Genomic DNA, 17238 nt, shown 5'->3' on the forward strand with positions numbered 1-17238 from the left:
GTTCAACAAAAATGCGCAATTCACAGCGCGATTCACGTGTTGATCGTCAGCCACATTGTTCGCAAACACTAATGTTCGCCCAACAGCCTGCAAGCAGCCTAACCGAGGCAGCAGCGTTACTTCACACTGTACTTGCGTCAGCGGAGACCATCAGAACCGTTGCAACTTCCAAGCCGCGACACACTGGACAGTCACATAGCGTCACTTTCCCCTCCGGACAGCACAGCAGCATGACACTGCCAACTGCAGCTCCAGTGTGAGCAACGCTTCAGCTCTTGGACATCAGCCACGAGGTGGAAAAGGTAATTATAAATAGTTTTTTTTCTAAATTATTGTTTAATCCAACGCAACGCAACAAGGCATGGTAGTGAGCTAAACAGTTAGCTGTTTGTGTCTCCACTACAAACATGCGCTCACTACCGCAGACCGCTCACTACCACCCTAATACCCGAAGGTCCTAAGAGTCTCAGATCTACTGCAAACTTGGCATAGTTCTTGCAGGGGGCCTAGATAGGTACACTGTCGAATTAGGTGCATGTAAGTGCCAGCAGCTAACTTAGTATTGTTTGTAGCGTGGTTGCTATGGTAACATACGGCAATGTGCCTCACGTGGTGGTACGTCAGCAGGTAGTAAAATCAGCTGTTCTTCACCTGGTGTGTATTGACTTGATGTTTTTAGGACTGTAGGAACATTTCACTTCTTGTGTTTTTAGCAGCAATAAATATACACAAACCAGCATTCCTCTACTAAATGTTTCTTCATCATTTCTGCACTGCTGTTACACCAAGCATAATCTAATGTTGTTATTTGGCCATATTGGTTGTTTACTTGAACAGTGCCATATCTTAAACTAATGTTACTGACTGTTGTTACTGTTGTCTGTTGTTACAGACTGTTACAGTCTGTAAATCCTCTGTTATTTTCTGCCCCACACTGAAGCAATAATACATTTACCAGTGATGATCTTCACTGCATATTACTGCTGTGATTAAATACATCCTTCATCAGTATTTGAGTCAAGTACTTTAGTAAAAAATACTGATTATAAATAAAACTACTTTTTATGTATGCCCCCTTTTTTGTCTTAGCTTATTTCTCATCTACAGTACAGGCCAAAAGTTTTGACACACCTTCTCATTCAATGCGTTATATTATTTATTTTCATGACTATTTACATCGTAGATTCTCACTGAAGTCATCAAAACTATGAATGAAGACATATGTAATTATGTACTTAACAAAAAAGTGTGAAATAACTGAAAACATGTCGTCTTATATTTTAGATTTCTCAAAGTAGCCACACTTTGCTTTTTTATTAATAAGGGAAATAATTCCACTAATTAACCCTGAGAAGGCACACTTGTGAAGGTAAAACCATTTCAGGTGACTACCTCATGAAGCTCATTGAGAGAACACCAAGGGTTTGCAGAGTTATCAAAAAAGCAAAGGGTGGCTACTTTGAAGAATCTAAAATATAAGACATGTTTTCAGTTATTTCACACTTTTTTGTTAAGTACATAATTCCATATGTGATCATTCATAGTTTTGATGCCTTCAGTGAGAATCTACAATGTAAATAGTCATGAAAATAAAGAAACACATTGAATGAGAAGGTGTGTCCAAACTTTTGGCCTGTACTGTATGTCTCAGCATAAAGGAATGACCTTATTGCATATCCCCTTTCACCGTACATTTATGTCACTCAGAAACACCAGTCCCATTTCAAGGTGGCTGCTGAACTCTGACCTTACGATTGTCACCTCAGTTGACAAATTATAACCTTCCATGCCCCGTCCACAGCCTACAATATCTAATGAGTCTGTGTTAAAGGGAAGGGCAGACATGTGGTTTTTCATGGTAGATTTATGGCTCAGAGAGAAATCAACTTATATAAGAGTGTTCAGGGCTTGAAGTGATAAAATTGGTTACATGAATATATATACCAAAATCTGAATATTAATGGGTTAAATATAACTGATATTGATAACCACTACCCATTATTTACTGTATATAATATTGATAGCGGGTGGTGGTTAGTATTTTGTATTGTATTTCCTATAGCAGTATGACATTATTGTACTGGCTGTTTTCATGTGTTCTGAGTAGTGTGCAAACAAGGTCCAAAATCATGGTTACACAAACATGGACACATCCTTTCTGATCCTTAGGACTGGGACCACCAGACTGTTTTAGAACGCATCAGGGATGGCTTTGGTGAGCACATTCCAGACGATGTCAGGTAAATGCCTCTTTTTTCCTCTTACTTTCATGATTATTACAAACATTTGCTATATTTGCATATTTTAGTATGAAGCGTTGTTTTAATCTGCCCCTGTTTGCCCTGTTACAGTTACTGCATTATGTGATAAATTCAAAATCAGGTCTTTCTGTATCTGTTTTCAATTAAAATCCCTCTGCAGTTTCATGAAACATTTGCAGCAATGTGTTGTGCAAAACTTTGATTTGCAACATTCCCACATTGCCCTTGAAATTTGGCTACTGTCATCTTGTGAAACATGTATGGTACTATACAATCCAGTTTTCTGAATTTGGATAGTCACACTGAAAAGGAAAAGTCAGTATTTTTCACCCTGGACCAAGCAAAATTATATTGCTTAATTTATTAGATTAAGTTATTGGAAATGTACATCATCCTTGGCATGCATATTATATTGCAGCTCACTTCTCCATTCATGTTTTACACCTAGCCTTTTATTTGTTTGTGTCAACCACGGCCCTGGTCATCATTCGAGACCCGGCCTTTAATTGACAGCCATTTTTGTTTGCCGAAATGTGGTATTTATCAATATTGTTTTTCCTTTTCTGCCATTGTTTTGCAGCTATAAGAGAGGACTGGTAATACATTGCTGGCAAAGCCATTGCTGTGAGCTTGGTACATGGCGGTCCACCACCAAACTCCTCCTCTCAGACATAGCTGACACAGAACTCTTGGAAAAAGTCAAAAAGGTCAGTTGATAGATTTTGAATGTTATACTGAATTAGTTTACATTAAAAGGTTCTCTTGTTGTTTTCCCTTTTGAAAAGGAGTATCAGCCCACTTTTTCCATATTATGTTGTAGTTTGAATGCCACCACTATTCAACGGACAAGTGTCGACAGCAAAGCATATTTTCCCTCTTATTTATCGCATTGTAGCAATGTACAACCCTTGAGGACCTTGAAAAGTCAAATGCACCTTTGCTTGACTACTTGGCCAATGCAGGATGTCTGAGGCCTATGCGGTCGATAAGAGACAGGGATCTGCTGAAATTGTCATGTTTCAGGTCATCCACAGAGTTCAAAGTCCATTTCAAAGGTATTCAGTGTTAGTTGTTGTACAGTCAGATCAATCTCAAAAGGAGTCATAATTTTAACCATTGACCAACAAGGTGTAAGACTAGCTTCACAAAATCTATTGTGTTTGTATAAAACCAAGGGACAATTTGACAGTGTACAATTGAATTATGGATTGCACAATTATTCCATGTTGTTTGTACAGATTCTGTGAAGGACTGAAAACTCTTTGGGTTCAGGACCAAATACGACGACATCCAGACAGCTTTCGACCCCTGTTCTGCTATGAGCCGAACACACTGACTGCTGACCAGGTGGATGATCTTTTCAGCATTCGTCTCTCTCCAGAAGGGAGCAACAAGAGAGCTGCTGACGAGATGGTCGTTACTTTCTGGAGGGACTATCTCCAAAATGCAGAGGGTAATTAATGGTTTAATGGTCATCTGTTTTTTTTAGTATCATTCTTTTTATTTTATTCTCTTGGTAGTCATAACATTATCACAAAGCAACCTGCGAATGTTGAAAGATGAAAGACCTGTTATAAATGAATTGCTATAAGAGGCATTCAGATTTTAGACGCTTTGGTTTTGAGAAGTGAAATACTCTTACTGGACAATTTATTCAGTATCAGCTGATGTTAATTGCTTTAGAGATGATTCACATACATATTAATTGGACCAACTACCACTGATAATGTTTTTCTTTTTATAGAAGAAGAAGGGCCATCCAAACTAGAGAAGATATTGGCCTTCACAACTTGAGCATCTGACCAGTTCATTCACAAAGGAGATGATGGCTTCTCTACATCAATGTTCCCTCTTGCCAACACATGTGTTAACTGCATCAACTTGCCACTACATGTGTCTTACCAACTGTTCAAGGAGAAGTTTGACTTTGCATTAGGGAACACATATGGGTTTGGCAGGGCATGAACATGTCATGCTCTGAAAACTTTTTCTGTCTGTGTCTCACTTTCTCTGTTTGTCTCTACCTTTCTGCTTGTCTGTCTGTTTTCTGAAAAAAGTTTCAAACAAGAGTTATTATTTTCATTTCTGAATGCCGTATGCAATATAACTTATGTATTTTATATAGTTTCACCACGATTCAGTTGACTCAGTCAGCCTATGTTTTAAAACATATTTACATTTTAACGGCATGTTTCATATTTTTACCAAACTTTTTACCAAATGTTAATTTATTTTTCATAAAATGTTTTACGTTTTAACAAAACTTTAATTCACAGAATACACTGCACAAGTGAAGAAAACATTTTAACAAACCTTAACATAACTCCTATGCTATTACTTCATTAAACGGACCGACTTATTGGGGAATTTAGCTTATTCAACGTAACCCCCGAGTTAGACAAGTCGATACATACCCTTCTCATCTCAGTGCGTGCTGACGGCTCCAGCAGCATCAGGCCAGCACAGAACATCAGGTAACTGGTTCCAGTAATCTTACTGCTTCGATACAGTGATAAAATAATACCAACATGTTCCTATTTAAATGTTGTGATTTATAGAGTCATAGCGTGTACAAAATAACGTAACATGAGACACAGCCGTTTTCTAACTGTAAACAACCGGGAACTATATTCTCAGGCGGAAGAATATAGTACTTGGGCGGAGTTGATATGCTCGCGCAAGCCTGTCTGAGAATATAGTTCCCGGTTTGTTTACTGTTAGAAGACGGCTGTGTCTCATGTTATGTTGTTTTTTGTACATGCTGTGACTATACAAATCACAACATGTAAATAGGAACGTGTTGTGGTATATTTTGTCACTTTTGTCACAATTCAGAGCAGCAGGCTAGTTGGAACCAGGTACCTGCAGGATCTGTGCTAGGCTAAGCTAATGCTGGAACCGTCAGACAGCGCGTACAGCACGCACGGAGATGAGAAGGGTATGTATCGAATTTGTCTTACTCTGGGGGTTACGGTTAATAAGCTAAATCTCCAATAAGTCGGCGGTCCCTTTAAAAAAGTGAAGAAAAAAAACATCTATTCCATGGTCCCCATCATTTTCAAGTGGGTTTACTTGTTGAATAATGTTAGTTGTGGTCTCATTAATAGTTACATCTATGTCTGGAATTACAACATTATTATTGGTTTGAAGTTCAGGTAATGGCCCTTCTTCATCAATGCCATAGTAGTTATCAGCATCAAAATGCTGTTTAGAGCTGGATGGATTCCTGCATTATTAATGACACCTGAATGCCACAGCTGGAGAGGTGTCTGCCCCCCTGGTGTGGAGAGGTCATGGTGGTTCTATTGATTGATTGATTGATGAATTATGTTACTGCTCTTTCAATCCTTGGTAAATAAAAATAATGCAGACAAAATAAATGTAGTTCATTCAATGAATCCAGTACACCCTGTTCCTCCATGAAGTTAAAGATGTTTATAAAGTGTCTAGATACAACACTATTGAGTTCTGCCCATATTCTCTCAATCCTTTGGTTGTGTACTGATAAACCTGTAATAACACTGTTCAATCATCTTCTTTCCAACATAAAACAGGCAACATTTATATTTTCCTTACCATGATCACATCTGACCCTTAAGGGCAAGCTATATGAGCACTATTTTACTAGTATTTGGTAATGCTTTTTGTAGTTTATGCAAAATGTTGTAAATGTTGTAAGCAAGTTTTTCAGTAGTGTATATGAGAGCATTTCAGTAGCGTTTATGAGAGTGTTTCAGTAGCGTTTATGAGAGCGTTTCAGTAGCGTTTATGAGAGCGTTTCAGTAGCGTGTATGAGAGCGTTTCAGTAGTGTTTATGAGAGCGTTTCAGTAGCGTGTATGAGAGCGTTTCAGTAGCGTTTATGAGAGTGTTTCAGTAGCGTGTATGAGAGCGTTTCAGGATTGCGCGTGAGAGCGTTTCAGTAGTGTATATAAGAGCGTTTCACTTGTATGTGTGAGAGCGTTGCGTTTCACTTGTATGTGTGAGAGCGTTTCAGTAGTATATATAAGAGCATTTCACTTGTATGTGTGAGAGCGTTTCAGTAGTGTGTGCGAGAGGTAATTCTGAATAATGTCCCTGACGGCCCCTCATAGTTCACTGAGCGGTTTCACACAAAACTAAATGGTAGGCTACTACGACAAATTTATGACAAACTGTGACTTTCTTTACTTGCAAAATCATCTTTTAAGCTGATGAACCACATATGTGTAATTCAAACGGGATAACAAAAAAAGGTCTTTCCCTGTTTACTACCGTAAATATTTTTTATGAAATAATGTCCCGTGGGGTCCACTGGAAGGGGAGGGACTTCGCCTCTCTATATTTCCACAGAAACGTATCTAGTTTGAACTAAGGCCTGATCAAATCTTTATTTATAAAAGCAACACTTAGTTTTTTTCAATGGAATCACAGACAAATGTAGATTTCCTTGTGGGAGAGTGGCAAATCCACACAAGTTTTGCGGGACTTTAGGGAACTTTGGCATTAATCAAGAGCAAAATGACTCGACAGTGCTGACATTCGAGGGAAAGGAGAGCCAGAAAGCCCAATCTGTGTTGCATCTACGATCCTGCTCAGCCAAAGTATAAACTGTTCCACAAGAGAGCTATGGTTTGCATGCAATGAGACAATGGTACAAAATATCTCTTGAATAAACTGTGTTTACTTACATAGACCTGAAGTGAAACTGAAACTTCCGGAAATTCTGGCTGAAAAAAGTCATATCATGGATGTGGAAAAAACAAAGTTCTGGCAACGCCCGTACATTTTCATGAGACTTGAGATTGTTTAACTTTTAAAAAATATGAACTTCTAATAGCAAGTGCTCATATATCTTAGAATATGGATTGTAAATCCTAGGAACACGTTTCACTTTTTGAGAACGACCACTGACATAAATGCTCAATGAGAGTCTTGAGCATTGAGTTATGGAATATAGTTTAACAGCGGCTTGTCCAGACATCCCATCAGGACTTTGGTTCTCTTTTCTGGTTCTCTTTGGCTGGCTAGCTTGTTAGTTAACCCACTTGCCCTGCCACTTTCTGGTGTGACCATGCCTTTAAAACTAGCATCCTGAACATCCAAAAACATTCACCTGAACAAAAGTCTGATTGCCTTAATGTTGGTGTCAGCTCATGTTGAATTTAAGTTTTGAGCTTTAGGTTTTTAGTTTTTAAATGTGTCCTGATGGTTTCTTAATATAATTATTAATCTATATAGATAACAGAATGTATTAATGTACCTTTCTGTGCATGTACTCTATTCCGTATGTGTGTAGGTTGAATTTCCGCCCAGTATTATTTTACATTAACAATTCTGCAGGGCACAATTCACATCCAGCTGCCATTGCACTATTAGCATCTTGTCTTATTCAGCAATAATTGTTTACTTTTTTTTAACTGCAACCAAAATTATTCCCTTACCTTAACCATAGGCCTACTAGACATGTGCTAAAACATTGCCATTGATTGTTAAAACCATCGTTGCTACACATAACCCAATCTGAGGTTTTGTTGTGTCGTCTAACATCAATGTTCTGTCTGACGATGGGGATGTTGAATTAGGGCCTTTTCACACTTTACACCTTTTTCAGCCCTCCAAAAGAACTCAGACCTATTAGTCAGCATTTTTGTGCATATGTGAACACTCCAAAGGGACTCTGACCTCTTTGGAACAAACCATACTTAGACCTCCTCGGGAGGTTTTCTGAGTATGGTTCGCTTCAAGTCCGCATTGCGCTTCATGTTCGCTTTGCCTTTTGCTTTTTGACCTGTATACATGTTAGCCCTGAGGCCCCATCTGTTTTGAAGTGGACCAGAAAGAGAACTGAGTCATCTTTCAAGTAAACTAACAATGTAAATGCAAACTGAGTCCCTTTTTGTTGGTCTACTTTTTGGTCCTCTTTAAAATAACTGAGTTTGGTTCGTTTAAAGAGGACTATATGTGAAAACACACTTAGGTTTGCCAAAACAAATCCTATTCTATTCTATTCCACTCTGTAGTGCTCGGTGTCCTGTGGTTTGGGGATCCAGCGTAGGGAGCCATCATGTCGCCAGTTGACAACCATGGGCCACCAGGTGACGCTGGCCAGGGAGCTGTGTTCAGGGTTGGCCTCCCCTCCACTTGTACGGACCTGCCGCATGATGGCCTGTCCCAGTAAGAACACACAAACACTCGCACACATATTGTTAATACCTTTTATGTACTAAATGTTCACATTTGAAAAACAGAACATATAAATATAGAACTAACCTTCTGTCGGGGGCCCTGCGCTGTCATGATACACAAGGGAGCAAGTATTATGTCATGTGTCATCCTGTTTTTTCTTTCACAGCAGACATTTTAGTGATCAATTCACTGAAGGTTTCAACTCCTAGATTCATAAAAGAATATAGTAAATTCAAAGTATCCCATTGCAGTATGCATACACTGGTGCAGTGGTGGAATGTAACTACGTACATTTACTAGTACTGTCCATAGACCTTTTAATTTATTGTCGGACATTTTTGAGTTTTGTCTGCTTATCTGGTTATTTCTAGAAAGGCTGTACACACACAGGGAGTTGGTTGTATATTTATTAGAGCTGTCAATTGACTCAAACTTTTAATGCTGATTAATCGCATGATTGTCCTAGGTAACTCTTAATGCAAATTAATCACACAATTTTTATCTGTATTAAATGTACTTTAAAAGGGATATAGTTTTTCATGCTCAAGTGGTATTTGAGACTCAATATGCTCCGGTGGTAACTCAGTACATGCAAATTACTTTAGTCATGTGGAGAGAACCATCTGGAAGGGCTTTAAAGCTCAACTTGCCATTCAAAAGACACGTTTCTTTATCCATTTCTGCTCAAGGAGCTTTGTTTGTGCTAGCCATCCACTTCTGTTCATAGATGTATTCGAAAATCCTGTAGGACCCACTCTCATTCCGCCGTCTCGTCTCCGCCGCAGAATAATAAATTTAATAAATATTCAATAATATTTATAAGTCTCTAAGAGGGTCTGAAAAGTCTCTAAATCTAGCGAGATACTCGCCAAAGTAACAACACTGTCCAAAACGTAACTGCTGCAGCTCCCTGATTCCCCAAACTATGGAGCAAAATCACAGAACATGCGTGCGTTAATCACGCGTAAAAAAAAATTAGTGGCATTTAATGGAATTTGCGTTTACTCGTTATTAACACGTTCATTTTGACTGTAAAATAAAACGGTGGTGACTGAAGATGGGACTCGGATTTAACTGTGGACAACCGTTAACTGAGCAGATTGAGGACGTTGCATTTCTGCCTTAATTGCTCATTAACTGGGTTTCGTTGCACTGCAAGTTACACTGTGTGTGTGTGTGTATGCGTGTGCGAGTGTGTGTGTGTGTGTGTGTGTGTGTGTGTGTGTGTGTGCGTGCGTGCGTGTGTGTGTGGGGGGGGAGAGAACCCTTGCGCAATGACATGCACTGAAACAGGGAGGGGGAGGAGAGAAAAAAGAGATGCAAAAATGCATACATGACCATACATTACACTAAAACTATGTTTTCAGGACATCTGAAAATCATCCATCGAGAGCGCCTGGGTGGCTCACCTGGTAGTGCGCGTGCCCATATACAGAGGGTCAGTCCTCGAGGCAGCGGCCACGGGTTCGCTTCCGACCTGCGGCCCTTTGGCAAAAATTTTTTTTTTTTAAATCATCCACCGAGTTCAACATCTGTTCAGGGTTGATCAGTTCATATAAACGCTATGTCCACAGTCAGGGTTTCCAGTCATAAAAAGGTCTAATAAAAAAAAACAAGTCTTAGATTTCAAAATCAAAATTTTAGGCCTTAAAAAGTCTTAAATTCACTGAAGTATTTTGTTCTAGGTCTTTGAGGTCCAATGTGTAGGAATTTCTCTAGTGTCGAGATCATATATTGCAATCAACTCTCTCGCACCACGCAGTTCAAAATACGTAGTACGGTAGCCTTCACGCTTCAAAAAGCCGGTCTCTTGCTCTTTTCAATATCGTTTTTCTTTTTCTGGGCAAAGAAGAAGACTCTAGTTCCTGACATTTGGATTTTGAATATGTGTTGTCATCCATGTTTCCTTCTTAGAACTTGCCGGGGCCAGGAAGCGACGATACCCATTAGCAGCGTTAGCAGCACCTGTGAGTTTATCATGTGACAGCGAAAACGCGAAAGGCGGAGTGACCTTGTATGTCCCTTACCGGCTAACGTATTTCAAGAAGGAATACTTGGAATTGATGGTGCTGGTAAATATTCATGAAAAGGGACAAGTTTGTTAACAGGCAACACAAGTTTTGATAATGAACAACTAAACACGTTACACACTGGACCTTTAAATCATTTTAAACAGGTCTTAATTTTCCTACGTCCATGTAACGCTACCTCTACTGTCATTGAATTGCTCCCGCAGCGCTTTAGAACGTTGTTGTTTTTTATTTCGTGGTGTTTTTCGCTCGTCCAAATATAATTTCGCTGTATTACGACTACATGAGACTAACATGCAACTTATGTTGCAGCCAATCAGTTTTTGTGTGATTGGTGCGAGTCTCTTTCCGATTGCACCACAGACATAACATGTTTGTATGTTTATTTTCTGTAGTTCAACAATGCATCTAACCTGTGTTCAGTAATATGTTCAATTTATTTACTTTGCAAGAAATTTTCTGCATTTCCTTTGTTTTTGTTTTTTTATGTTGTGATAAAGGTCTTACATTTCATTCATGATGGTCTTTAAAAGTTGTTGAAAAGTGCTAAATTAGACTTGGCGAAACCTGCAGAAACCCTGACAGTACAGGAGGGAATGCAATTCCTCTATCTGCTCATTCATATTCATTGAGTGCATGTGGAGAAAATAATGCACACAGCGTTGTTCCAACATACAGAGAGACAATGTTTAAACAGATTCTGTAATTCTGTAAGTCCCTCTAACTCACCTTAGCTGGGAAACTTTGATTGAATGCCTTGCAATGCCCTTGTGACTCCTGAGAGTCAGAGTCAAAATGTATTTCATAAAATGTTCTCTGCAGCTGCCGCTCCCTGCTCTCTCCCTGCTCTCTCTCTCTCTCTCTCTCTCTCTCTCTCTCTCTCTCTCTCTCTCTACAATTACTATTTGTTAATTGCGAATAAGTTCAAGGCTTGGTCATTGGGAGAGTTAAAATGCTATTAAGCTTCATCAGAAGTGCTTGTCAGATGGCCAAATATCTTTGGAAACCCCCTCTGCACACACATTTCTGATGTGGGATCGGAGGGGGGGAATGTGTCCAACAATTTCTGTAACTTTACGAATAAGACATTCCAACATTCACACCCACTTCACGCTGTGATTGGCCCGCTGTGCATAGGAGAGAAATGAGCCAGAGTTTAAATGTTTCATTCTTGACACAACTATTTCTGTCACTGTTCATGGAACAACCGAACGCAACACTACGAATGCCTTCCAGAATGGAAAGTGTGTGCCATTATTCCTATTTAAATGATATCATGTGTCCTCCCATTATCTGCAATGTAAGAGTGACAATCGCTAAAGAAACTTTACACTAACTAGCAGGAGTATACAGAGTTTGGTAAACTTTTAATTTACTGGCAGATTTTTTCATTAAGAATGTGGCTAAACTTTACAGATACCATTAACACCTTGCTGATCATAATGCGAGGCAGTGCACCTCCAGATGTGGTCAGCAAATGGTCAGTCATACAGATGGCGGGTGACACATCTAAGGATACAGTAACATATAGGGCCCTATTTTAACGATCTAAGCGCGCGGCGTGAAGCGCATGGCGCAGGTGCGTCTAGGGCGTGTCCAAATCCACTTTTGCTAGTTTGACTTAGTGTCTTCATTCCTTCATAGGTGTGTTTTGGGCGTAACATGCAATAAGCCAATCAGAGATCATCTCCCATTCCCTTGACGCATTGGTACGATGGCAGATTTGCCATCGTACCAGATGGCAGATTTGCACAGTAATATTTTTAATATTTGTAATCTTTACATGTTTGTGTGCTGCTGCACTTCCCTGTGTGTGTGTGTGTGTGTGTGTGTGTGTGTGTGTGTGTGTGTGTGTGTGTGTGTTGTTTAACAAGCATAGTGTACGCGCGCTGTGCGTAAACGTAGGTGCATTTTACTCATTTGCTGTTAAAATAACAATGCTTCCCGCTGCCTCAAGATAGCAATATGCCAAGAATGCACCTGAACACACCTCCCTGTAAGACCAGCACCATGGGCACAAAGATGGGCGCAGGTGCATTTGCTATTTAAACGACGTCGGCACTGGACGGGAAACTGACAACTGCATCGGTCTTTAACTAGCAAAGAAACTTGAGTTGGGCTTTGTGCCGCGCTGCGCCGGGTGCAAGATAGGGCCCAAAGAGTCTGAGAAAGGTGCAGCACAAGCGCCTGGGTAGCTCAACAGGTAGAGCAAGCACCCATATAGAGGCTCAGCCCTCGACGCAGCAGCTGTGGGTTCGGTTCCGACCTGCGGTCCTTTGCTGCATGTCGTTCCCACTCTCTGTCCCCTTTCATGTCTAAAGCTGTCCTGTCAGAAAAAAATCTTTAAAAATAAAATAAAAAAGTAGATTCTGGAGAGATGATCATTCTTATAAATAAGAAAATAAATAAATTATATAAATTATAAAATATAACCCCTCATTTGGCTTTCAATGGTGGTCTGCAGTGCTGTCTAACACATTGCTTAAGAGTCTCCCATAGCTGTTGAGTGGGGTTCAGTTCTGGTGACTGGGAAGGTCATCATTTTTCATTCTCATCAACCCATTCAGTGGGCCCTGTAGGGAAGTGTCTGTATTTACTAATTTTCATTCAATCATTCTCCACGTACATTTTTCATTTAGCACCCATCTGTATGTTTATTTGCTGCATCATGGGTTTTCAGTAACAGACAACAATCATCCATGAGAAAATGTAATTAGGTAATTTGATATAATTTTTTTTTATGATTAACAATTTTAGTTAAACATGACACACAAAACATACAATTTGCAACATGAACATCACCTCCCCACCCAGACAAAAATCAAGAAAAGATGACATAGTAACCACACTATTTAAAACCATAAAAACCATAAACCAAATAAACATACATGTATGTTTAAATGACAACACCATAAGCCCATTATACACGTCTCTCCACAGCACAAAGCTTCTTAGCAGCCCTCCAGAAAGTTCAGATACTTTCCCCATTTTCTAGTGTAGACATCCAATCTGGCAAACTGTTTATATGACATTTTTTCAAACGCTGCCACCCATCTCACAAGCCCCCTCCTGGATTGACGGCACCCCTTCATTCTTCCATCCTCTTAAAAGAATCTGTCTGGCTATCATTAAACTAGTCTGGACTCAGCTTCTTATGTGCTTACCCATCCCGTTCAGGATTGACCCATCTCCCAGAACAAATCGTCTTGGGCTGAATGGAACCTGGCTCCCTGCAATCCAACATAGGTTATCATGTATCCTGGTCCAAAATTCCTGGACCTTATGGCAAATTTTATATAATTGATGATAATATTTTGTACTTCGGAATTATTAACTATTTAGCCTTACAATAAAAGGGGCCCGGTGTCTGTGAGAAGATATTGGAAAATACATGTAGTCTACTGCACATAAACTGAGACATTCAAAGGCAGACTAGCCAACGCAGAAGAATTACCTGTATGTCTTCTCTCATAATAGTATATTATTGCTAAAAGTCTGTATTATTGTTGTATTGTTGGAAACCAGCATCAGTTTTAAATACGGTCCTAATCTAGTCCTCACTAACAAGTTTCAAATAATTTCACTGGAGTTACCGTTATTATTTTTCACGTGATCAATACCGAATTCAATCTAATTGGATGGGAATATACTGTAGGCTACGTTGCATGTAACGCACCACTACAACACGACTCGACGGATTCGGCCGCATTCTGCATTCATTTGCGGCAAATAATTGCAGCTTGATGGTGGTAACGTTAGCACTAGTAGTATGGACGGCGACATGATTGAAAATGAAGAAAACAGAGATCCCAGAGATTAGGCAGACAAGCAGCAAGACATTCCCAATCATCCCTGGCCTTATCTGAGAGAGATGTTTGAGATAGGCTAGGAGGCATCAAGTATGACTCCTGGCCAATGTGCTGTGTAACTCTAAAAGTATGGGGAACTTCTTAATTAATCTATGTTTAGTAATTCATATTGTATCCTTTATTTTCTTTCTATATTTGAGCACACAGACATACATGTAGATTCCTTTAAATGTTAAGGGGACGATTAAAAAAGAGAAACTGGATCTGTGAATTCTCACAGAATCACAATTGAATTCATATCTTGCTACTCAGTCAGAATCGTATTAAGCTGGAGTCCCAGTCTCTGTCACAATAATCATATATGTGATGTTTGGCAGACATCCATTTAAAATGTAGACAATGGCATATAAAGAGCCTGGTTTTTATGTCCACTGAAGTTTCTCATCTTGCACTCTAGTAACGTGTGTGGTCCAGGTAGCTTTGCATAAAAAGTGGTTGTCATTCGCAAGGCTACTTTTACTTTTATACTTTAAGTACATTTCAAAGCCTGTAATTTGTTACTTTTACTTAAGTAAAGAAGTTAAATCAGTACTTCTACTTTTACCAGAGTATTTTTTAACACAAGTATCTGTACTTCTACTTAAGTACGGGAAGTGAGTACTTTTATCATCTCTGCATCTAGGAGGTCAGCAGAAACCTTTTCTACTCGTTTCAGTTGTCACACAGAACTCAAACTGCACCTAACTTTAAAACCCCCCACTGATAAATAACTCCCGTCTGAATGGGGTTTAAGGAGGCTTTTGTCAATACCTATTTTTCCATGTTTTTGTGTCTAAGTGACTAATGGGAACAGAATTTTTTGAAATGGGTCCAGTATTGAGTAAGACTGCTGCAGCTGCGATACAGGATGCAATGTAACCACTCGGGGCATTTGTGCAACCAACGTCAGTTTGCTAATTTTGACACTGACAGGCTCAGATTATTATTATAAGTGTTTTACAACATTATGAAAAGAATCCCTAAAGAGATAGACCTTTTGTTAAAGAGTAGGACCCTAAATTACTGGTAAATACCTCCCGTCTGAATGGGGTTCAAGGAGGCCTTTCTCCATTTAGTCATGAAAGGTTAGGCTTTTTTTCTTCTTTTTGTTATTTCCACACAGTATTTTGTTACTTGAGGGAGGGATATGTCCTGGAAGTTGCTGGAAATAAAATCCTACATGTTTGTTTATTTTTTTTACACACATAAATACAAATCACATTAAATAAATATAAAATAAATGTGAGGGTAGTAGAAACCTGTAATGGCTTATATAAAAACACACCCATAGGAAACAGAGTAAAATGTAGACATCCCACCAATCACCAATACATTTTAAGTATTAGTGTTGAAAAGTTTAAACATGCGACTGCCATGATGAAGATATCCACCAGATTTGGCTAACTCAGACTGCTATACTTTATTGTCCCCTTAGGGAAATTAGTTTTGGACTCAAAAGCTGCACACATAAATTAATGCCTTGACAGTTACAAAAAAAACAGTAACATATGAAAACATATTTCCCTCACCCCACAGCAAAACACCATGAAACTATTGCTTAATCTCTACAGCCTCGAGCAGCATTGTTTAAAAGTTTGACAGAGGTAGGAACAAATTAGTTTTTAAAATGGTTGAGTTTACAGTGAGGGAGTCTGTATCGCCTGCCAGAGGTTCTGTGTGCAGCATATGTGTGATGGGTCAGTCACTATCCTCTGAGCTTGCCTAAGAACAGACGGGTCACATTAGCTTTGACCAAACCAGGGTTGCCAGGTCTGTGTTTTTTCTGCGAAATTGGGTTGATTTTAAAGTGTTGCTGTGGGTTGAATCTTTTTGTCAGCTGGTTGGGTAGACACCAGACCACACACATACACACGGCGTGCCCCGCAGCCTCTCTAGCGAAGGCAGCAAACGGACTAGTGCACAGTTTACAACAAAACAGGTTAGTTTGTGCATCAGTGAATTGCTCTACATGTTCACAGAGATTTGTTTATTTATGATTATGTACTGTGTCTGATTACACAAGGCAAATTTAGGACCAAGGTGAAATCATTATGGTGAAAACTGCTTTTAATGCTGCCACACTTAACATTTATGGTGTTACTTTGTAGATATTACAATACATTTGGCAATTATATTAATGCTGTTGGACTTTAAAAGCAGTGTAAGGGTTAGCGTAATATGTTTTGGCAGGGGAATGTGGTGTTGGGGGTGGTTTTATTGGCCATTGGGCTGTTTTTGTCATACAAACCTGGCAACTCTGGACTGAACCGAACGATAGTAGTGGGGCCAAGACCAGAGTGCGCAATGACCAAAATCTGCTTAAAGCTACAGTGCGTAGTTTCTGTCTCCCCCATGAGGAATTCTAAGTAATAAAAACAACACTGTCAGAGGATCCACATGATACGAGCCTTCTGTGATGGTACACCACCCCCACCCCTCCTCCACACAGTTGCTATTAGCCAAGGAGGACACGGAGAATCAAAAAAACATGATGGACTCTTCAGAAGAAGTAATGAGTAAAGAGTAATTTTCTTGTATTTTCGATGTCCTCTTTGTCTTCAAAGCTGAACGCTGCTGTTTCCTTTCTCAGCGGTGACGTAAAACACTTACCTCGAGCTGCTGCTCGCGAATGTCGCCATACGGCACCATTTTCTAAACATAGCCATACTGAGAAATACAGAGTGACTTTTATGGAGCTGTTAGGCCCAATTAGCTTTTTATTAACTCATTTGGCAATGACTTGAATGTAACGGACGTTCGTAATTATAAAGTAGTTGACCACTATAGCTTTAACCTCCTTAACCTTATATAAACACAACATTTGAGGTAAAAGTAGGTAAGAGTAAAAACATAAGACTGCAGTTTGTCCACTTCACTAACATACTGATGGATACCAAAGCCATTGGTCAGCAGGCCCATCCATCCAGTAATAA

At 39.4% G+C, this 17238-nt stretch overlaps 1 protein-coding gene and 2 long non-coding RNA genes across 3 annotated transcripts in view; all 3 read left to right on the forward strand.

The window, feature by feature from the left end:
- Positions 1 to 17238, forward strand: part of adamtsl3 (ADAMTS-like 3) — a 315925-nt gene that overhangs the window by 275031 nt on the left and 23656 nt on the right. The window contains exon 20 of the mRNA XM_039794981.1: positions 8262 to 8415. Coding sequence (XP_039650915.1) covers positions 8262 to 8415 — 154 coding nt within the window. The remainder of the gene's footprint in view (positions 1 to 8261; positions 8416 to 17238) is intronic.
- Positions 215 to 2918, forward strand: LOC120555850. Its single transcript, XR_005638763.1, has 3 exons — positions 215 to 302; positions 2170 to 2240; positions 2842 to 2918. It is a non-coding gene; the product is annotated as an uncharacterized LOC120555850 (long non-coding RNA).
- LOC120555849 lies at positions 2924 to 4590 on the forward strand. Its single transcript, XR_005638762.1, has 3 exons — positions 2924 to 2968; positions 3500 to 3714; positions 4006 to 4590. It is a non-coding gene; the product is annotated as an uncharacterized LOC120555849 (long non-coding RNA).

This window comes from Perca fluviatilis, chromosome 3, assembly GCF_010015445.1.
Source record: "Perca fluviatilis chromosome 3, GENO_Pfluv_1.0, whole genome shotgun sequence".
Classification (NCBI taxonomy): domain Eukaryota; kingdom Metazoa; phylum Chordata; class Actinopteri; order Perciformes; family Percidae; genus Perca; species Perca fluviatilis.